The sequence below is a fragment of the Chenopodium album genome, chromosome 9, assembly GCF_948465745.1.
Source record: "Chenopodium album chromosome 9, dcCheAlbu1.1, whole genome shotgun sequence".
Classification (NCBI taxonomy): domain Eukaryota; kingdom Viridiplantae; phylum Streptophyta; class Magnoliopsida; order Caryophyllales; family Amaranthaceae; genus Chenopodium; species Chenopodium album.
This window is the reverse complement of record NC_137842.1, coordinates 71,746,872-71,770,319: the sequence shown is the minus strand read 5'-3', so window position 1 is coordinate 71,770,319 and position 23,448 is coordinate 71,746,872. Positions and strand designations below refer to the sequence as shown.

Genomic DNA, 23,448 nt, shown 5'->3' with positions numbered 1-23,448 from the left:
CAAAAAATTCCAAAATTGAAGGTTAATATCCATGCTTTTTTTAGAAATTTAAAATGTTTCGGGGCCCGGTGTCGAAAAGAAATGAGATTTTAGGGGATACATCTCGGGGTCATATAATGCCGTTTGGAACAATAAATGATCATTATATTTTGTCATAAATGTTCGTGGTAGGCTTGAGTTAATTAAATTGTTGCAAGTTGTACACCGGTAAATTGGTCGTTTAAAGGCAAATTTGATAGTTCCACCCACCCAATTAAACTCCCGGAGGGTATTAGGGACCATGGTAAATATTTCGGCAATTTTTATTTCTGGGCGAAAAAAAGTCAAAAGATCTAAAAATTGAAGGCTAATATCCACGTTTTTTGAGAAATTTTGGAGGTTTCGGGACATGTGTCGAAAACGCTTGAAATTTTAGGAGATACATCTCGGGGTCATATAATGCCGCTTGGAACCATATATGATTATTATATCTTGTCATAAAAGTTCGTGGTAGGCTTAAGTACAGTTAATAAAATCCGTGCAACTTGTAGACCGGTAATTAAATTGGTTGTGTAAAGGAAAATTGAATGGTTCCACTAACCCAATTGGACTTCCGGAGGGTATTAGGGATCATGGTAAACATTTCGGAAATTTTTATTTTCGGGCGAAAAAAGTCAATAAATTCCATAATTGAAGACTAATATCCACGCTTTTTGAGAAATTTTTGAGGTTTTGAAACCCGGTGTCGAAAAGTCTTGAAATTTTAGAGTATACATCTCGGGGTCATATAATGCAGTTTGGAACCATATATGATCATTGTATGTTATCATAAATGATCGTGGTAGGCTTGAATAGATGAAATCGGTGTAAATATTGAATCGGTAAATTGATCGTTTAAAGGCAAATTGGATGGTTCCACCTACCCAATTGGACTCCGGGAGGGTATTATGGATCATGGTAAACATTTCGTCAATTTTTATTTACGGGCGAAAAAAGTAAAAAAAATTCAAAAATTGAAGACGAATATCCACGCTTTTTGAGAAATTTGGAGTCTTCGGGGCCCGGTGTCTAAAAGTATTGAAATTCTAAGGAATACATCTCGGGGTCATATAATGTCGTTTAGAACCATATATGATCATTATTTGCTTTCATAGATGTTCGTGGTAGGTTTGAGTGAATAGAATCATTGCAAGTTGTAAACCAATAAATTAGTCGTTTAAAGGAAAAATGTATGGTTCTCCCCACCCAATTGGACTCCCTGGGGGTATTAAGGACCATGGTAAACATTTCGGCAATTTTTATTTCCGTGCGAAAAACAGTCAAAAAATTTCAAAATTGAAGGAATATCCATGCTTTTTTAGAAATTTAAAAAGTTTCAGGGCCCGGTGTCGAAAAGAAATGAGATTTATGGGATACATCTTGGGGTCATATAATGCACTTTTGGAACAATAAATGATCATTATATTTTGTCATAAATGTTCGTGGTAGGCTTGAGTTAATTAAATTGTTACAAGTTATACACCGGTAAATTGGTCGTTTAAAGGCAAATTAGATGGTTCCACCCACCCAATTAAACTCCGGAGGGTATTATGGACCATGGTAAACATTTCGGAAATTTTTATTTCCGGGTGGAAAAAAGTCAAAAAATCCAAAAATTGAAGGCTAATTTCCACGTTTTTTGAGAAATTTTGGAGGTTTCGGTGCAGGTGTCGAAAACGCTTGAAATTTTAGGAGATACATCTCGGGGTCATATAATGTCGTTTGGAACCATATATGATCATTATATCTTGTCATAAATGTTCATGGTAGGCTTGAGTACAGTTAAGGAAATCCATGCAACTTGTAAACCGGTAATTAAATTGGTCGTTTAAAGGAAAATTGAATGGTTCCACCAACCCAATTGGATTCCTTGAGGATATTAGGGACCATGGTAAACATTTCGGCAATTTTTATTTTCGGGCGAAAAAAGTCAATAAATTCCAAAATTGAAGACTTAATATCCACGTTTTTTGAGAAATTTTGGAGGTTTTGAAAGCCTGTGTCAAAAAGTCTTGAATTTTAGGGTATAAATTTCGGGGTCATATAATGCAGTTTGGAACCATATATGATCATTATATGTTGTCATAAATGTTCGTGGTAGGCTTGACTGAATGAAATCGGTGCAAGTATTGAATCGATAAATTGATCGTTTAAAGGAAAATTGGATGGTTCCACCTACCCAATTGGACTCCAGGAGGGTATTATGGACCATGGTAAACATTTCGTCAATTTTTATTTACGGGCGAAAAAAAGTCAAAAAATTCCAAAATTGAAGGCTAATGTGCACGTTTTTTTTTTAGAAATTTCAATTGTTTCAGGGCCCGGTATCGAAAAGATTTGAGATTTTAGGGAACACATCTCGAGGTCATATAATGTCGTTTAGAACCATATATGATCATTATTTGCTGTCATAGATGTTCGTGGTAGGTTTGAGTTAATGGAATCGGTGCAAGTTGTAAACCGATAAATTGGCCGTTTAAAGGCAAAATAGATGGTTCTCCCCACCCAATTGGACTCCCAGGGGGTATTAGGGACCATGGTAAACATTTCGGCAATTTTTATTTCCGTGCGAAAAAAAGTCAGAAAATTCCAAAATTGAAGGTTAATATCCATGCTTTTATAGAAATTTAAAAAGTTTTGAGGCCCAATGTCGAAAAGAAATGAGATTTTAGGGGATACATCTCGGTGTCATATAATGCCGTTTGGAACAATAAATGATCATTATATTTTGTCATAAATGTTCGTGGTAGGCTTGAGTTGATTAAATTGTTGCAAGTTATACACCGGTAAATTGGTCGTTTAAAGGCAAATTAGATGGTTCCACCCACCCAATTAAACTCCCAGAGGGTATTAGGGATCATGATAAACATTTCGGCAATTTTTTTTTCCGGGCGATAAAAGTAAAAAAAAATCCAAAAATTGAAGGCTAATATCTACGCTTTTTGAGAAATTTTGGAGGTTTCGGGGCAGGTGTCAAAAACGCTTGAAATTTTAGGAGATACATTTCGAGGTCATATAATGCCGTTTGGAACCATATATGATCATTATATCTTGTCATAAATGTTCATGGTAGGCTTGAGTACAGTTAATGAAATCTGTGCAACTTGTAAACCGGTAATTAAATTGGTCGTTTAAAGGAAAATTAAATGGTTCCACCAACCCAATTGGACTCCCGGAGGGTATTAGGGACCATGGTTAATATTTCGGCAATTTTTATTTTCGGGCGAAAAAAGTCAATAAATTCAAAAATTGAAGACTAATATCCACGCTTTTTGAGAAATTTTGGAGGTTTTGAAAGCCGGTGTCGAAAAGTCTTGAAATTTTAGTGTATACATCTCGGGGTTATATAATGCAGTTTGGAACCATATATGATCATTATATGTTGTCATAAATGTTCGTGATAGACTTGAATGAATGAAATCGGTGCAAGTAATAATCGGTAAATTGATCGTTTAAAGGAAAATTGGATGGTTCCACCTACCCAATTGGACTCCGGGAGGGTATTATGGACCATGGTAAACATTTCGTCAATTTTTATTTTTTGGTGAAAAAAAAGTCAAAAAATTCCTAAATTGAAGGCTAATATGCACGTTTTTTTGAGAAATTTCAATTGTTACGGGGCCCGGTATCGAAAAGATTTGAGATTTTAGGGAACACATCTCGAGGTCATATAATGTCGTTTAGAACCCTATATGATCATTATTTGCTGTCATAGATGTTCGTGGTAGGTTTGAGTTAATGGAATAGGTTCAAGTTGTAAACCGATAAATTGGCCGTTTAAAGGCAAAATAGATGGTTCTCCCCACCCAATTGGACTCCCAGGGGGTATTAGGGACCATGGTAAACATTTCGGCAATTTTTATTTCCGTGCGAAAAAAAGTCAAAATATTCCAAAATTGAAGGTTATCCATGCTTTTTTAGAAATTTAAAAAGTTTCAGGGCCCGGTGTCGAAAAGAAATGAAATTTTAGGGGATACATCTTGGAGTCATATAATGCCGTCTGGAACAATTAATGATCATTATATTTTGTCATAAATGTTCGTGGTAGACTTGAGTTAATTAAATTGTTGCAAGTTGTACACCTGTAAATTGGTCGTTTAAAGGCAAATTAGATGGTTCCACCCACCCAATTTAAGTCTCGGAGGGTACTAGGGACCATGGTAAACATTTCGGAAATTTTTATTTCCGGTCGAAAAAAAGTCAAAAAATCCAAAAATTGAAGGCTATATCTACGCTTTTTGAGAAATTTTGGAGGTTTCGGGGCAGGTGTCGAAAACGCTTGAAATTTTAGGAGATACATCTCGGGGTCATATAATGCTGTTTGGAACCATATAGGATCATTATATCTTGTCATAAATGTTCATGGTAGGCTTGAGTACAGTTAATGAAATCCGTGCATTTTGTAAACCGGTAATTAAATTGGTTGTTTAAAGGAAAATTGAATGGTTCCACTAACCCAATTGGACTCCCGGAGGGTATTAGGGACCATGGTAAACATTTCGGAAATTTTTATTTCCGGGCGAAAAAAATTCAAAAAATCAAAAATTGAAGGCTAATATCCACGCTTTTTGAGAAATTTTGGAGGTTTCGGGGTAGGTGTCCAAAATTCTTGAAATTTTAGGAGATACATCTCGGGGTCATATAATGTACTTTGGAACAATATATGATCATTATATCTTGTCATAAATGTTCGTGATAGAATTGAATAAAAGGCAAATTGGACGATTCCACCTAACTAATTGGACTCCCAGAGGGTATTAGGGACAAAGGTAAACATTTCGGCAATTTTTATTTCTGGACAAAAAAAAAAAGTCAAAAAATTCCAAAATTGAAGGCTAACATCCACACTTTTTGAGAAATTTTGGAGGTTTCGGGGCCTGTATCGAAAAGTTTTTTAAAACTAGGGATATATCTCGGGGTCATTTAATGCCGTTTGGAACCATATATTTTCATTATTTGTTGTTATAAATTTTCGTGGTTGGCTTGAGTTAATGAAATTGTTGCAAGTTGTAAACCGATAATTTGGTCGTTCAAAGACAAATTGGATGGTTCCACCGACCTTATTGGACTCTCGACGAGTATTAGGGATTATGGTAAACATTTCGACAATTTTTATTTCCGGGCGAAAAAAGTAAAAAAAAATTCCAAAATTGAAATCCACGCTTTTTGTGAAATTTGGGATGTTTTGAGGCCTTGTGTCGAAAAGTATTTACATTTTAGAGATACATCTCAGGGTCATAAAATGTCGTTTGGAACTATATATGATCATTATATGTTTTCTTAAATGTTCGTAGTAGGCTTGAGTTAATTAAATTGGTGCAAGTTGTTAACCAGTAAGTTTGTCGTTTTAAGGCAAATAGGATGTTTTCACCCACCCAATTGGTCTCCCAGCGGGTACTAGGGACCATGGTAAACATTTCGGCAATTTTTATTTCTGGTCCAAAAAAAAAGTAAAACAATTCCAAAATTGAAAGCTAATATCCATGTTTTTTGAGAAATTTCGAAAGTTTCGGGGCTGGTGTCGAAAAGAAATGAGATTTTAGGGGATACATCTCGGGGTCATATAATGCCGTTTGGAACCATAAATGAATAAAATTATCATTATATGTTGTCATAAAAGTTCGTTGTAGGCTTGAGTTAATGAAATCGATGCAAGTTGTAAACCGGTAAATTGGTCGTTCAAAGGCAAATTGGTTGGTTCCACACATCCAATTGGACTCACGTAGGGTATTAGGGACCATGGTAAACATTTCGGCAATTTTTTATTTCTGGGCGAAGAAAAGTAAAAAAATTCCAAAATTGAATGCTAATATCTATGCTTTTTGAGAAATTTTGGAAGTTTCGGGTCCGGTGTTGAAAAGCCTGTAGATTTTAGGGGATAAATCTCGGGGTCATATAATGTTGTTTGGAACCATATATGATCATTATATGTCGTCGTAAATGTTTGTGGTAGGCTTGAGTTAATGAAATTGGCGCAAGTTGTAAACCGGTAAATTTGCTGTTTAAAGGTAAATTGGATGGTTCCACCCACCCAATTGGACTCCCGTAGGATATTAGATACCAAGGTAAAAATTTCGGCAATTTTTATTTACGGACGAAAATTCAAAAATTGAAGGCTATATCCACGCTTTTTGAGAATTTTTGGAGTCTTCGGGTCCAGGTGTCGAAAAGTCTTGAAATTCTAAGGAATACATCTCGGGGTCATATATGAAGTTTGGAACCATATATGATCATTATTTGTTGTCATAAATCTTCGTGGTAGACTTGAATTAATGAAATCGGTGTAAGTTGTAAACCGTTAAATTGGTCGTTTTAAGGCAAATAGGATGTTTCCACCCACCCAATTGGACTCCCGGAGGATATTTGGTACCATGTTAAACATTTAGGCAATTTTTATATCTGGCGGAAAAAACTTTAAAAATTCCAAAATTGAAGGCTAATATACACGCTTTTTGAGAAATTTCGAATGTTTCGGGGCCCGGTGTCGAAAAACATTGAGATTTTAGGGGATACATCTCGGGGTCATATAATGCCGTTTGGATCCATATATGATCATTATATGTTGTCATAAATGATTGTGGTAAGCTTGAATTAATGAAATCGCTACAAGTTGTAAACCGGTAAATTTGTCATTTAAAGGCAAATTGGATGGTTCCACCTAGCCAATTGGACGCATGGAGGGTATTAGGGACCATGGTAAACATTTCGGCAATTTTTAATTTCGAGTAAAAAAAATTCAAAAAATTCCAAAATGAAAGGCTAATATCCACGCTTTTTGAGAAATTTTAGAGGTTTCGGCCTTTGAAACATCCCACACATTCTCTTCAATTTTTAAAAAATTTACCAAAACTGTTTTCGGGTCAGTGGGTCGGGTTCGAGTCAGATTTCGGGTTATGCTTAGAAATAATAAAAAATAGTGTAAAACTTAAAATTATTACGAAATATGAAATTTTGGTCAAATCGGGTCGAATTCGGGTTAATCGTGTTCGGATCGGGTTGGGTTCGGGTTTCTCTCAGTAACTTCGGGTCGGGTTCGTTCGGGTTGTCGGGTCGGGTCGGGTCAGGGATTGCCAGCCCTAGACTTATGATCTTCTGTTTTAGACAATTTTCAACTTAGTCAGGCCCGAAACAGAAAGAGGTTAGAATATTTGACATGGACCTCACGAAACCTTGGAACTTAGAAGGTCATTTGGGTGGTTAGTTAGAACTAGCTATATGCTAGTTCTTACCCAAAAAAAAAAGAGATAGTATATCTGTATATACAACAGAATTTTTTAAGTGCTCAGTCTCTATATACAGAGTATTTGTATAATTTATACGGTGCAAAGTTTCATCATAAACTTGTACTTGCAAACGATGTAAACTTGTTTATTACATGGTCAGAAACTAAAAAGAGAAATTTTCTCAAAAAAAAAAAAAAAAAAAAAAAAAAAAAAAAAAAAAACTAAAAAGAGAATTAATTACAGATTTACAGCCTTTTGCAATTTCAACATGTACAATTTTCTGGATCCACTCTACAACGGCTACCAACTAAAAGTTAACCAAAAGTGAAGTAATTCACTCAGGATGACCCAGTAAGAATGAACGCATGGATGAGGCTTTGGGCTGCCTGTGTCTGATCAGGTGTCCCAGATATTACGACAGTCCTACTTTCTATTCCAGAAACCGCTTCATGCACTATAACCTTAGCACCTGATATCTGAATTAGTTCCGAGAATACCAAGTCGAAACAAGGTCAGGGCACACCACAAGAAAGGACCAGAAGTAAAAGAAATCATAAGTACAACAGAGGTATGCTAGTAAATGAATGGCTACATCAATTACAAATACCTGATTTGCACAGCATTATGGCCTTAACATATTACAGGCATATTATACTCCTAAACAAGCACATGTTGGTTTCTCACATTTACACAAATGAAAAGAATCGTGATCTAGTTTACTATATTTAGGAATCAAGAAAATTATTCGGGGGCAGCAGGAGTAAGAAGATCAGACTGAAGGATATGAATACTACGTAAATAAAATTTTCACTATACCTGTCTTATACGAGTTAAATTGCTCCCATTCTCACCATAAACAGAGCTAATAGAGGTTTCAGGAACCACGATCTCCACTACTGTATTTGTAACAATAGCTGGACTGAGTGTCCTGAAACAAAAATGTTGGTTATTAGTAGTGAAGATACACAACACTAAAACATACTTGTACTAGTTAATACATTCTTTAATAACATGACTGTTCATGCAATCAAATTCCCTATACTAAATATAACGCATGCAGCTTTATGAATGCAATTTGCTAGATCATATAAGTATATCAACATTGTCAAATCATGGAGCAAAGGCTTCATAGATATTGCTCCATTGTTGTATGAGCTGAACATATAATAATACACTAACACCGAAGTAAAAAAAAAAAAATTTGTTATTTCCTCCATTTTTATAAGTAAAACACTTCCTATAAACAGCTTCCTTTTTTTTTTTTTTTTTTTTTTTTTTTTTTTTCCATTTAGTTATTTGTTTTTATACTCCGTAGTGTGTGTATATATATATATATACACACACAAAGTCGTCCGGCGACATGATTTAGATTCGCACTCTCTCTCTCTCTCTCTATATATATATATATATTGCACCCACCTTCCTCTCACATCATTTCTAAATAAACTATTTAGCCACTTTCTCCTTATTATAATTTTTTAATTCTCCAACAAACCCCACAGTCCCACTTACATACGAAGTACGAAGTATTAAATTTCACAAGTCAAATAAAATACCTAAAACTCTTTGCTATCAAAGTGGATAAAATCCCAAGTTTAGAGTATAGTACTATAGTCAGCTGATGACAATAACTTTGCTTTTTAGATTTGCCTTTTAACATAATTGAGATATAATTTTCAATTAAAACCGAGTATAATATAGAAGATCAAATTAAAGCCATTATTTTCTCTTAAAAAAAAATAAAAATTAAAGCCATTATTTGAGGTTTTTGACCTTCAAGAAATAATAATAATTATAAAAAAAAGGCAATTTGTAATAATACACTACCAACCTGCCAAGTTGTACTCCGCTATTAGCAGAAGCCAATCCTCCGTCAAAAGTCACAAAATTCCTTGGATTTACTCCAGCAGGCTGTAATCACCACAAAATCATTCAAAAGGGTATACAAAATACATCAGAGAGGAGTTGGAAAATAAAAAGGAAAGAGGGGGTGGGGGGAGCAATCCCCTACCTCAATTGTCTGAAGGCCCGTTGAAGGTGAATAATGAGATATATTAGGATGCGGCAAAGGGCCGTACCCCTGACTTAAAGTAGCTTGTCCACCAATAGATTGATTTGTCCCAGAAGATTGGCGCAAACCAACTGTTGTCGCATCTTGGATTCTTCCACAAATACTAGTATCTGATAATAATTTACCAGTCCCGCTTCCTGGAATGTTCATTGCTTTACTAGTGAATAGGTTATTTCGAAGCCTACTAGTTACATGATACAAGGCATCTTGTATGTTTACAAATTGCCCTGAGATCTGGCATTTGAGAAGGCAACAAGGGAAACAAGTAATGAGAACATCAAAGTGTCAGAGGTTTCAAATTTAAAAGGGAAAAAGGCTATTATGATTTGTGAATAGAGATGTATTTGATCAACTTTGGACAGGCAGAAAAATAATACAAGCACTAGACATTAAGAGGAATTTCAATTAATACTAAAGTTACGGATGAAAAAAGGAACATTACATTAAATTACACGAAGCACGTGAGAGCATAATATACCCTTTAAAAAAGAAACAGTTTAGAATAAAAAGGCAATTCTCAGTCAAGGAATAGAGAATGAGAGAATTAAAAACATAATTGTAACACAAATCACATGACTTAGTATGACATTAAAGCTTGGAAGGGAACAAGAAAAGAATTAATACTACCTCAACTACTTCGCTATCCTGTGCAGCACACTTCGGCACCAGGTCACCATTATGTATACGAATGTAGGCTCCAGTTGCCTTTCTAATCTCAGAAATTATAGCACCTCCTTTACCCAATAAGCAACCAACTTGATTTGATGAGACTACAAGTCTTGCAGTGACTGCAGACCCCTTGTTCATGCCTGCCTCAAGTCCCTTCTCTGCCGTGGCTTCAACATACCTGGTATAGACCAGAACTACAGCACGCTGAGCAGGGGAATATCTTGAGCCAACATCCTACAAAGTTAATACAAGGAATACAGTGAGTTAGCACATCCAAACACATAGTTTCCATGACAATTAAGCCAATTATAACCAGCAATCAACGCACCTCCATCGAATAAACAGTGACCAACCGCTCATTACAATTAGCAACACAAAGTCCAACATCTATACTAGCCCCTGACTCTTCTTGAAGCGCATGGATAATGGATCCTCCTCTTCCAATCACCCCACCAACTCTATCATTGGAACAAAGAATTTTAAATACGACTTCTTTTCTGGGGAATTTTGATTCTCAGGCTGGAGGCCTAACAGACTCCAATGCTGGCCTCACAACAGGATTAAAAGTGGTAGTTGCCACAGATAATGGCATCTGATGAAGAGAATGATCAGCTGAATATGAAGTGGATTCCAAAGGTTTGTCCTCCTTGATGCTCGACTTTTCTGTGTAGCATTCTTGCAATTGGCCACAAATACCAACAAGAGCCCTTTTAACAGCCATCACATCCCCCTCAATCTAGATCAAACAAGGATAAAAAGCAATAAATCAAAACTCCATTCATCATAGCAACACTTAGCAAGTGTACTAGACCTAATTTGCGTAATCAACATGAATTACACAATCTACATACTAGTATATGGCTATATATAACACATTAATCACACTAAATCGATATAAATGACTTTTGATGTAGCTGGATTGGATCGTCACCTTCATCATTCAATAATTCTAATGATTGGCACAGATTATGAGTAATCTACCCACTCGGTAATATAGGTTTTTTCCCCAATCACAACGCATTACATCAATGCCACATCGAACACATCATCGTTTTCATCAAATGACTTATATAATGGTTAAATAATTTACAAACTAGATGAAATCTAGTCCTTAAAATAATAAAGTCACTTACTTTGTACACAAGTATGTCTTAATTTTAAATTATTGCATCACTACTTTAATCACATATAAAACAACACAAACAAAAAAAGCAAAACATCCAGCAAATTCAATAGTTAGTCAAATTAATCATCAAATACTACCAAAAATAATTAATTAGATTAAAAAGACAGAGCAAAAAATAAAGCTACCTCAACAACTTCATCAGGAATAGAAACACCAGGAGGCAATTTATTCCCAACCAAAACCCTAATTTTCGCTCCACTCTCTCTCCTCAATTTCGCCACAGTTTTCCCGCCTTTTCCAATCACAGAACCCGCTTCATTCACCTCCACCAAAATCCTACAAATCACCACCGCATTACCCTCCCCAGAAACTTCTAGAACCTTGTCGAAAACTCGAACCGCCGCCTCTTGAAACGCCGAGATCTGAAATTCAACCTCCGCCGGAGAATTCGACAGCTTCATCTTCTTGAATGGGACATAAGGAGCGACAATGACGATAACTTGGTGGTCGGAACCGAGTTGAAGCGAGTCATCAACTCGGATTTTGGAAGCAGTTTGGAGTTGCAGGTGTTTGATGGAAGAGCCCGATTTGCCGATGAAGGCGCCGACGGAGGAGTCAGGGCAGAGCATGCGGAGGGAGGCGTGGCCGGCGGGCGGTGGCTGCGGAGTGGTGCGGTTGGAGGCGGCGGCGGTAGCCATTGGAGGACGTTTGGAAGGTTGAGTGGGAGAAGCAGTAACTGCCATGAATGAGGAAAATTGAAGTGGAAGAAGAAGAAAAAAAAAAAGCGTGTTTTTGACTAAATTGACTGGTTATTCTCCTCTATGACTTGTTTCGTAGTTCCTTCCTTTGTTTTTATCTTTTTTCTTTTTTGTCTTTCTCACTTTCCTTCTTCAAAGGGGTGAGTTTTATCTTTTGACGTAGTCCTATCTTTCCTGATTTGTTTTTTGTGGGCGTATTTATATATGATTAGAATTGTCAAGTATTTAAGTCGGGTTATTATTTACTACGAGTACTATTTTTGAGTTGTGCTAAATTATTATGTTTATAGAGTCAAAAATTTAAAGCATATATTTTTCAAATTGGTTTCGAGTTGGCCGGGTTAGATTTTAGCACCTCTATGACTTTGGCTAGAGTTGTGCATAGGTCATGAGTTAGGCACGACATTAAAATAAAAATAAAAAATTAAATCCTAATCCAATATTAGTATATCAGTTTGACATGGGACAAGTGACAAGCTAGTGAGGTGACTGTGCATTGACATAAGTTTAAAATTTTAAACAAGTTTAGCATAAGCATGACATCATTTATGAAAACTACTCAAGAAGTAGACACATCACTTTCTCTTAGCTTATTTTGAGCACAAGTTGCTTGAACATAAGACAAGCACATCATTTTGAGCCCTAACATAATAAACGCTAACACGACACATGAGCTTACATAATCCATCCCAAGCCAACCTAGTTAATAGCGTTGAATGGATCGGATGATCAAACAAATATAACACTACAAGTGATTACTATAAATTGAGCCGTTCAGATATCCAATTTTAGATGGTGTATTAGATGTCTAATTTGATATCCAAATTTTGGACGAAATAGCTTTAAAATTTACTTAGTCATAACACCATACAAAACTACCTTACAATTTAATATCCAAATTTAAAACCTCATTCAAAACTACTCTATAATCTCAACTACCTTAAAATACAATTACTACCTCCATCACACCAGTTTAAACAACACCCTTTTACTTTACCTCAAAAGTCAGAAAGTCTTTTGATAACTAGTTACAAATTTCTGCCATGTACACACATCAGATATTCAGATTTCATAACACTACTGTAGTATTTAATTTTCCTGCAATTGGGAGCCAAAAACTTGCAATTGCACCATTATCAGTCCCACACTCCCACCAGATTACTTAGGGTCATAACAGCCGAGTTTACCAATGCAAACAACTAACCAAACCAAAAGTTCATAACACAATCTTCCAGTATATCTTAAGAAGAAAACAAAGGTCAGATTCCTGGTAATTGACAAAGTGACTCTAAAATTTATCCTGCACAGAATTTGCAGAAAATAAAAGTAAATATACCAAAATATTGGACAATACCAGTGACACAAATATGCACTGCCGTTCATACTTCATAGCCAGGATTAACAGTCTGTTGAATATCTTTGTAACTCTCCAACTCATCAATATCTTCAGGACTACCTAGAAATAGAGGTAATCTTTGGTGAAGCTTAATAGGTTGGATGGAAAGAATCCTACTTTTACCATCAGAACCTTTTCCCCCAGCCTGTTCTGCGACAAAGCTGAGGGGGTTTGCTTCATATACAAGCCGAAGATGATCCCTTGGATTCATTGCCACTCCACCGTATAATAAAGTCCTATGAAAATCAGCAACCAGTGAGCATATATAGCGGGCAGAGTATTTCTTTGGATATTTTCCTTTTCCTTGTCTAACAGTGTCAATATACTGCCTCAAACCTTCCGGCCAATCAAAGTAACGGGCATCATTTACAGAATATATCTGACCTGAAAGGCTAGATATCATCAGTAGAAAACAGACCCTTTTTAACCAGTTGCACATTTTTTGAACAAAGAGATATTCCTACTTTGCATGACAGCAAAAGAGAAAATAGAACCAGACACACCATGTAATTCAGTCAATAGAAAATTCTAAACAACATGCATTCTTAGTGAGCTTGAGCCACAGTCTGATATGTACACGAAACATAATATTATTAAAAGATACAAGGATCAAATCTCTCCTGTTCTCATGACTTCCATGCTCATAGCCATTAATACAAAAGGACTGCACAATCTTAGGTGAAGAGCTGATTTAACAAGTAGAAAATAGATTGGTTATGAATATCAAGAACCTTAAACTTGCCATAAATTCAACATGAACTTCAACATTCAGCATACCTCGAGGTGGAATTTGGATACTAGGATGTGTAAGTATGAAATCGCCTGTTGAACGATCCAGAGTGAATGAATGGACTCCAGAGCCAAAAGTGGCACAGAAAATAGTGGCCGATGAATAGAGGACATAGCCAGCAGCAACAAGCTTGGTACCACTTTGAAGTGAATTTAATGATGCCTTCTCATTGTGGGGAAGGTGATCTAGCTCCTTAAGACGATTGTAAATGCCAAAAATTGTTCCAGTGGGAATTGATGCATCAATATTTCGCGAACCATCAAGAGGATCCATGACCACCACAAATGGACCATCATCAGTCATACAAACTGGGGCATCATTTTCTTCAGAAGCCACAACTGCTACTTTTCCTGATCGTTGAAGAGAAGACAAAATAATTTCATTCTGCATAACCAAGTGTCTTCATCAGAGTAATACTATCCATTTGACTTTATTCAATCAATAGAAGGTATCAATCATGTTATCCTCAGATGAGACTCATATCATGAGATTTAATGCTCATTCCCAGAGTTGCCTGACAGTACAGATAACATGTGGTCTTTGAAGTTCAGATTCAGAAGAGGCGGGAGTTGATCACTTGAGGTGATGCCCCAAGTTCCCATGCTTCTATGATAGTATGTCCGGTTAATAATGTTCCTCTCTCCAATCTACTCTACAAATTTCATCACTTACGTTTCTAGATTTACTAATCCCAAGTTCACAACACCCCAATAGGGCAACAACCACCAAAAAGAAAGATGAAAATTTCAGTCCAGTAAATGGGTGATATAAATCATAATTACAAAGGTTTCAAATTCACTTGGGCAAACTCTAAAAAGAATCGTTCTAACAAAAAAGGCATATGTAAACATAACCTGGACTATAACAGCAGACAAATGTTAAGCTAAAAGAAGGTACAAGGAAGTCTTTGCAATCGCCGAGCAAAGACAACCTGAGTCCACTTCAACATTGTGACAAATTATACCCAACAGCATTTGGCACAGATTCCTGTAGCTTCTAAAACCAACCTTACTCCCATATCATCTCAAATCCATCTATACCCAACACTTATACCATCATACATTGAGAGATAATACTCACAAATTTGCTAAAAACAACTAGCTGCAATAGGGTCAGAAACATGAATTCTTCTAATATCAAGCACCAAAACAAAAATGACCATAGATACCTCTCTCTTTACTAAATTAATCTATTATCAAACAGAGCAAAGTGAATTCAAACACAAAATCATGAGATAATCCGGTCACTTTTATTAAACACGGGTACATGTCTAAGTGTAATTGATCATACTCATGTCCGAGTGTCGAGAATCCAACACGGGTAATTAATAAGAAATTGAACTAAACATACAAGGTACACTTAAAGAAATAAAATCATACCGAGACAATATCAAGGGGTTTAGGAGCATCTCTATCAGACCCAGAACTATTTCCAGAACCTTCCACAAACTTTCCAAGACTAGAATTGTAAGGTGAAGCTATAAGAGCAGCAATTTTCTTGCAAGCATATTGTAAATGATCAATTAAGACCACCAAATCATCACCCACATCAATTCCTCCTTTACCCACATACTCAATTAGTGTTTTTGGTTCAATTTCACCACTCAATTGAGCTTTTACTGAGAACCCACCAAAATTTGACATCTTTGGGTTGCAAATTTTGGTGGGCAGAGAAAATTGGGTGGATTTTGGCGGGAAAATTTGGGGTTTTGGCACTAAGAATGAAGTGGGCTGAACGAATATGGTGGATGTAAGCATTGGATTTGTGGTGTTATATTTTGAAAGATGGCATTTGGTGGAAGAAGAGCATATAACTTGGCTTTCTTCTAATTATGGAGTTTATCTACTCATTTTTTTGTTTTGGTTTTGGCTTTTGGCTTTTGGCTTTTGGGGCAATGTACTCATGTAGTCGTGTCATGTGTTGTTTTGGCTTCTAATTTCTCCTCCTTTATAATCGCAATAGTTTGATTGTATACGAAGTCGATGGCATCATAAAAATTAAGTAGGGTATCTTTATAAATTAGTATTCACTTAGCTATACTTTAAGCATCTAGTTTTTGAAGTTAAAGTATATCATTGGTGGATTATACCAAAAAGAAAATATTCAAATAATTTTAGAATTGATTAAAATAAAGGAAAGGGAAAGAGAAAAAAAAAGCTAAGGAGATTAGATTTTTCATATTGGCTTCAAAGATTATCTCGACCAATAAAAAAGTCATTAATTAACTAAGGCCCTGTTTGGTAATTAGCTGGTAGCCGATTGTATTAGCTGGTTATAATAGTTGGTTTGACTAGCTGGTTATAGTAGCTGAATTGACTACCTGGTTATGATTAGCTGATTGTATAAAAATGTTTGGTAAATAGCTGTTAATTGTTAGCTGTTTTAGTGTATTTAAGAAACAAAAAGCTAATTGTACAATAAGCTAATTTTAAAAAGCTCTTATAATGAGCTTTTTCCAAAAAAAGTTTTTTGAGTCCAAAAAGCTCTTTTAATAAGCTATATACCAAACACCCAAATTAGCTTTTTTAATTGGTCAAACATCTAATTGGACAAAATAAGCTAAAAGCTCTTTAAAAAGCTTTTTACCAAACACGCCCTAAGTGTATAATTTGACTATTGGATTTTGGGTCGCATCAAAAAGCCAAAAGTCAACTATAAAGAGTTGAATGATCATTTATCATATATCACTACATATCCATATCCGGTAATCCGGTATATGTTTGCAAACACATAATATATGAACAAAAACAGAGATACAAGTAAAGTGGAAGAGAGTGGTTAACAAGCATTTTAAAGTCAAGAACTGTGATTAATGGAAGTATTCAGGATCACTTATTATTATTATTATTATTATTATTATTATTATTAGCAAGAAATCAGTCAAGGCTCCTTCTAGACAAATGGTGGATTTTCTCTATTTGAAGCTTCTAGATTTTTGAAGTATTGAGTTATGACATCAAATATCAGCAATATATTTAATCAATTTGTGACATCATCACTATTACATCACCAGAAAATTTACGTGAAATAATTCTGATGTACAATACTTGTAATATGTTGCAATATCTTTTAAAAAGATTAAAACAAATAATCTTAACTCTGAGTCTTGGATTGCTTAAACAAAGAACAAAAAAATCAAGTTATTTATGTCATGCTTAAAAAAAAACTGAAAAAGTTATGCAAAGTTAAATAGAGATTTTTTATTATAAATAACCAAATAAAAATGAATCCAATCAGCAAGGAACTAACACTAGTTAGAATTAATTTTCAGAGTTATAATAAGCCCCCTTTTTTTTTTCTTTTAACAAAAATGAACCGAAATTGCAACAAACCACAAAGTTAGACTTTATTGTGAGAGTGATCAATCAATAACCCTTATTTTTATTACCATAATTAGAAACTTTTTGAATTAGTTTAGTCATGCATTTTATATTGTTTCTCCGTTTCATAATATTAATCCTATATAGAATCTTTTAACTCTTAAAAATTAGAGGGAATCTTCTAAATTTCTCTCTATATATAATAACAAACATAGTCATATGAGATCTATTTTATTCGTCTATCTCGATGAGTATTTTATTAATATCTAATTTTTAAACTTTTTGCTATTGTAACATTAAAGATATTTATAATCAAATATTTACACCGCTATACATACATGATACTAATATTATGAAACGGATTAATAAAATAAAGTACTTTAAATTCATCACAAAAACACGAGCAATCAAAGTATCAAACATACATCAAAATGTCCTTATCTATGACCATTTCTTAACTCCCCTCCAAGTAATTTCCACATGCATCACCCCTTGTACTAAATTACTAAACCCCACTTCCCTCTTTCCTTCTCATCTACTTCTCTTGATAATAACCTTTGTTCAATAAGTTGAATTATTGGGACCCCAAAAACAAGGGATATTAATGCCCTAGAACAAATTTACACGTACCTTTCATCAAGGATAAATCACATTCATATACAAGTATATGCCTTTCTTAATTTCATCAAAGAACCTTCCTAGTTCCTATTCAATTGGCTTGACCAAATCCTTTAAAAAAATCCACAAAATTGGCTATTGTTGAATTTTATATATTTATTTTATAAATCAAGGCTTTGGTCTTCATAGACTGCTGCTAAAAGTAACGGTCCACTTTATTTAACCAATCATTTTTTATTGCTTATCTTTGCTTCATTCTATTACTATATAATGAATCATCTAATTATTATAAAACTTCCCAAAACATAAAAAAGCTGAGAATTTTTTTTATATAAATCCCAAAAATCTTAGCTTAATTTTCCAAAGAGTTTAACACTTTTTAAGAGTGATTTAACTCCATGTCTAGTAGATCAAAATTAAGGCAACCTATGAAAGTTGTGCATATAAAGACACAATATGTGGAAACTGATGCTTGTAGTTTCAAGTCTGTGGTTCAAGATCTCACTGGGAAGGACTCCACCATAGCTTACGCTCCTTCAACTTCACGGGTTATGAAAGTAAGTAAAGAGAAAATTAGTGCTCGGCCTCAATCGAGGCTAGCACGTACAAGTCATGGCCCTCAGACGACGTCTGAGGGCCATTTCATGCTTGATTGTTGTGAGGGAAACAACCTTCAAGATTATATGGGTCGAGGTGGAGGTGGTGGTGGGAGTTATTCATTTTTGTCTAGGAATTTGTCTTACAAAGAGATGGATAGGTTGTTGAAAGAAATGCCTCCTTTGGATGATTTGCATAAAGTTTTATCTTTTGATTAGTACAAATGAATTACTTGTCTAAGGTAGGAAAAATGGAGTAGATATTGTTATATGGTTCAAATTGGTGAACATATTGTTTCGTGTAGCTAACATGGCCTAACACGACTATAGTTATTTAGTGACAAGGGAACAACACATTATAAGGGGAAAAAACAAATTGTAAAACCGATATGTTCTACACCATGTAGCTAGTAAATCTTTTAGTGTATAGGTAATATTTTTTTTATTAATTATTTTGATATATTTTTCGTCAAAAAAAAAAAATTTGATTTATTGATTGTTCACAATCAAGCAGTTGATTTTACATTTTTTTTTTTCTTTTCGTGTTCATGTATCTATCATGAGCTTAAAGCATTTTATGTTAAGTGTGACTACAAACATGAATTTGATCATAGAACTTTGTTTATTAGTTTTTTTTTAGAAGAAAGAAATTAGCTAACTTAATCCTTGTTTTTGGAATAGATATGCAAAGCTACAATTATTGTTGTTTTAGAAGAAAGAAATAATTGTTTTCGAAATAGATAGACAAAGCCACGATCAAATTTTAGAACATGACAAACAAAATAAATCATGATTAATGAGATTGAGGCCCATAAAATTTGATCCCTAGACTAGGCATATAACATGAGAAGCGATACTACTACTCCACTGCCTCATCCTTTTTTTAGATAGCTTAATTTATATCATCCCGTCAAAAAAAATAAAAACTTATATCATACTCCATGATGTAAACAATATCACATCAGTAGAAATATTATGAAGGAGTTGTACACATTTAAAGGATGTTAGAATACTTGGTATTATATTAGTACGTCATGTTCAGCATACATCATTCATTATGTCACCCTAAGTATAAACTATTACATGCGAATGTGGCATGCATCACATTACAATCTCTCAACAGGTCAATTTTGTCTTGAACTATTGTATATAGTCATGACATAATAAAATCACAAATCATAATAACTTTGAAACAAATGGAGTGCTTATACTTTATTATTCACCGAAAAAATTGATACTTCGTATCATCTCAAGCTACTCTTTTCCATACTCGAGTCCACATCTCAACAATCAACCTTAACTTCTTTCGGTATCTCCTCTGAATCTTCAACATTAACTTCTTTGAAAATCTCTTCACTGTCTTCAACGTTAACTTCTCTTAATATCTTTGCGGCATCTTGAGGAAATACTGGATTAATGTGACATCCAGTTGCGATTTCAAATCCAGCTAACACAGTCAACTGAGGGACTATCTGTAGAAACCAGTGACTGCAGCTCAATTGTGAATCATCAATTCGCAAAGGAGATGTGTGAATCATATAGTTAAATGGTGGGTTATTTAGTTGTAAAGCCATCTTTTTCAGCATAAGTTTGAGTAATCCACCAAGGTCGTCTGCCTGCATACACAGACCAAACAATGTCAGAATCTTAATATAAACATCAACGATTGCATGAAAATGACAGTTTGGTACTGCAAAGTTGCAAATGTAGTTTCGTGAAAGCTGAAATAATGTACGAGTACTGTTTTGGTAAATTACTATCGAAATATCAATTTCAATTGGAAATTGGGGGGGGGGGGGGGGGGGGGGGGAAGAATGGTATGAATAACACATTTAGACTTGAGCAATAAGAGGATTATTGATATTTCTCTCCCTGTTGCCAAGCTGTACTCAACTGGACTCGTTCCTATGCATCAGCACATCTCTTAGTTTTCAACAACGAATTCTAAAGCTTGTGCAGTTGTGCTTATTGGCATGGAAGGACCTCCCATGAGTCCCATTACGAATTCATGAGCATAACAATGATGAGAACATCAGTAATACACAGACAAACCAATTTATACTAAAGAATGGATAATCATGAATCAGCAGGATATGTAAACCCCATTCCTCTATAAAGCAATTTCCACAATACAGTATATTGTAACTCTCAATATACCAATTTTACTCTTTGCTAATAGCTAAGCTAATCCTCATTATTCAACAACATTATTTTTGTTATGATACACAATTTTTGAATTTTCGAAAGTACTCATCTATTCAACAACATTATATCTGCTACGATACACAATTTTTGAAATTTCAAAGGTACTCATCTATTCAACTTTAGCACTTTATAAGATTGTAGAAAGATCTTAGTCATTTAGTCAAGGAATGAACTTAATATAGTTTCCTGGCTAAAATACAGTCAACACAAAATGAAAACTAACAAAATGAATTACAAGGGAACAGGAGCAGTCAATATCACCTTTTCCTTATCTATATCATGGAAATGGGCAGAGTGAACCCGCGGAATAATCCAAATCTCAAAGGCATAGCTTGCAGCATATGGAACAACTGAAACAAAGTGTCTTGATTCATATATAAGAAGCTCTTTCGGTAACTTCTCACAAAGGATACAGTTCCCTGTCTGCTCAAAATGCTCTTTCATAGCTGCAAGGCGAGTAGATACAGAAGGGGGAACAATGGGAAGAGCTATTATCTGACTATGAGAATGGCTCATTGACGCTCCAGCAGAAGCTCCATGATTTTTGAACACCTATACAGCATCAAATGGTCGGTTTTAGCAAGCAAGGAAGGGATGGGGGGAAAGTTAGACAATCATGACGGGGCTCAGTTTTAGACCTTTAGGCCATCAAACTTGGATTCTTCGATTTACCTCAACTAGCCAAGTCAAATTCTCTACACTTCAGCTTAAGTATGAGACTATGGACACTTGAAAATATATTAATACGAAAATACTTCAATGAATAGCCAAGTCACACTTACACGGGTACCCGTATCCAACACATCAACTTCAGTGTAAGTAATATTGAAAACAAAGCAGATCAACAATGGGCAACAAAACTTAAATGTCAACAACCAAATTGAATGCTTCTTGTTTACACATTTGAAAATTAGAAAGAACGCTAATCCCCAAAGTCTCACAATATCCTAACAAAAGACCTTTCTAATAATAGGCAACATCATATCTAACAAAAAGGACACATATATATGTATCACTCATTACTATTTTTCATATTAGTAATGAATATCCACACAAAAAGTTCAACAAGATTACAACTTTATCCTAAAACCAAATATCCACACAAACACAAAACTATCACACCCTTTACCCACACTACCAAAAGTCCAAAAGTAGTAATTTTTATTCCAATTGCACCAATTTTTGAGCTAACACTACCAAAAGTAGTAATTTTAGTTTCAATTCACCAAATTTGGACCTAACAATACTAACAGTAGTAATTTCAGTTCCAATTGCACCAATAATAAACATACTCTTTAAACCAATCATATCAACCAGTTATTCTTTTGCAAAATTAGTAGTCTCCCATCCTGGAATAAATTCCACCCACACTTGATTCAAGGCAACAATTACAAAAACTTTTCAATAAATAGCCGAGTTGGACATTTGGACACGGATATATTCTTGATAAACCAAATGCAATTATCAACATCAACACTAAAAAAGGACATAAGAAGAGAAAATCAAACCTGAATATATTGGATGTCATCAAAAGAAGCAATTTGAAGCGCCCTCTTTTTATAAGCCATCAAAACCTCCCCAACTCCGGACCCGGGAAGATCAGACAAATGAACCGGGTGGGTGGTTGTCTCAATCACAACATCATGAAACCCAAACCCGGGTACAAACCCACAATCCGGGTTTTCTAAACCCGGATTGTGGGGTTGTATATCCCTGCTAAGAGCGGGATATAAGTTCTGGATGACTCGGATTCTCCAATTAGAATAAGAATCCGAGTCATCCAGAACCCGGAAAATCTCCGGGGCACATTCGTGCTCGTGCCCAATACAAAAAGGGCAAGTCTGTGACTGAGTTAGATTGGGGTCTGAAACAGGGGATTTGGACTTGAAATCAGAAGGGCGTTTGGATCTTGCTGGAGAAAAAACAACCCATTTGTTGTTGATTTTGTCTTTCCTTAATTCTGGGTTTTGAGGTAATGAAGGAGGAGGTTTTTGTGATGCCATATTTTTTCTGGGATTTGGGTTTTTTGCTGGTGAAATTGGTGGCAAAAAGTGGGTTCCAAAATTGAAGGGAAAGAATAAATAAATAGTGTAAGGTTGAATGTTAGGCTTAGCCGCTTAGATGATATACTGTATTATAAACATATACTCGTAACGATTTTTATGTGGAAGAATATGTTATTTTCCCTTTATTTGGAAAAAATTGCTTCCAAAATAAAGCTCTGATAAAAGTTAGCGTAGTAGTTACATTATTCGAATGATTAATTGTTGCTATATAAGTGAAATTTCTACTTGATTAAGCAATCACATTGATCCCTTTCATATAAGTTAGTTTATATTTTCCTATAAAAATGTTGAAGTTAGTTTATATTAGTTAACTTAAAATTAATATGAAGTACATTATATGACGATTTTGCTAGAGACAAAAAAAAATGTACAATGGTAATATAGGCATTGAGCGGACAAAAGTGACATAACATGACAAGGTGACAACACAACACGACATAAACCGAACACAAAAGGTTCCCGCCTTTCCGACATGTTTAATTAAATGTGTCATTTTATCGCCCAAGCTTGAGCATCAACAAGTGCAGGGCAATGTATTAGTTTTAACTTTTTAAGTAATCAGTTAGGTTCACAGTCATTATGTTATTAAAAT

At 35.0% G+C, this 23,448-nt stretch overlaps 3 protein-coding genes and 1 pseudogene across 4 annotated transcripts; 1 reads left to right on the top strand and 3 right to left on the bottom strand.

Annotated features, from left to right (window-relative positions):
• Positions 1 to 7,269: 7,269 nt before the first annotated feature.
• Positions 7,270 to 12,210, bottom strand: LOC145559176 (KH domain-containing protein HEN4-like; annotated as a pseudogene). The gene is made up of 7 exons (XR_014092677.1): positions 11,293 to 12,210; positions 10,310 to 10,717; positions 9,940 to 10,215; positions 9,253 to 9,546; positions 9,073 to 9,152; positions 8,058 to 8,169; positions 7,270 to 7,717 (listed from the first exon to the last, which is right to left on the bottom strand). The product of XR_014092677.1 is annotated as a KH domain-containing protein HEN4-like (transcript).
• An 817-nt stretch (positions 12,211 to 13,027) lies between these two features.
• Positions 13,028 to 15,941, bottom strand: LOC145559177 (fructose-1,6-bisphosphatase, chloroplastic-like). Its single transcript, XM_081620607.1, has 3 exons — positions 15,431 to 15,941; positions 14,039 to 14,435; positions 13,028 to 13,645 (listed from the first exon to the last, which is right to left on the bottom strand). Exons 1-3 carry the CDS (start codon positions 15,806 to 15,808, stop codon positions 13,245 to 13,247), a joined length of 1,176 nt encoding a protein of 391 aa, XP_081476733.1. The 5' UTR covers positions 15,809 to 15,941; the 3' UTR covers positions 13,028 to 13,244.
• A 2,446-nt stretch (positions 15,942 to 18,387) lies between these two features.
• On the top strand, positions 18,388 to 18,804 carry LOC145558131 (VQ motif-containing protein 10-like). Its single transcript, XM_081619264.1, has one exon. The coding sequence runs from the start codon at positions 18,388 to 18,390 to the stop codon at positions 18,802 to 18,804; it is 417 nt and encodes a 138-aa protein (XP_081475390.1).
• A 781-nt stretch (positions 18,805 to 19,585) lies between these two features.
• LOC145559175 (ADP-glucose phosphorylase-like) lies at positions 19,586 to 22,892 on the bottom strand. Its single transcript, XM_081620605.1, has 3 exons — positions 22,299 to 22,892; positions 21,052 to 21,342; positions 19,586 to 20,201 (listed from the first exon to the last, which is right to left on the bottom strand). The coding sequence occupies exons 1-3, from the start codon at positions 22,791 to 22,793 to the stop codon at positions 19,869 to 19,871; spliced, it is 1,119 nt and encodes a 372-aa protein (XP_081476731.1). The 5' UTR covers positions 22,794 to 22,892; the 3' UTR covers positions 19,586 to 19,868.
• Between the last annotated feature and the right edge of the window lie 556 nt (positions 22,893 to 23,448).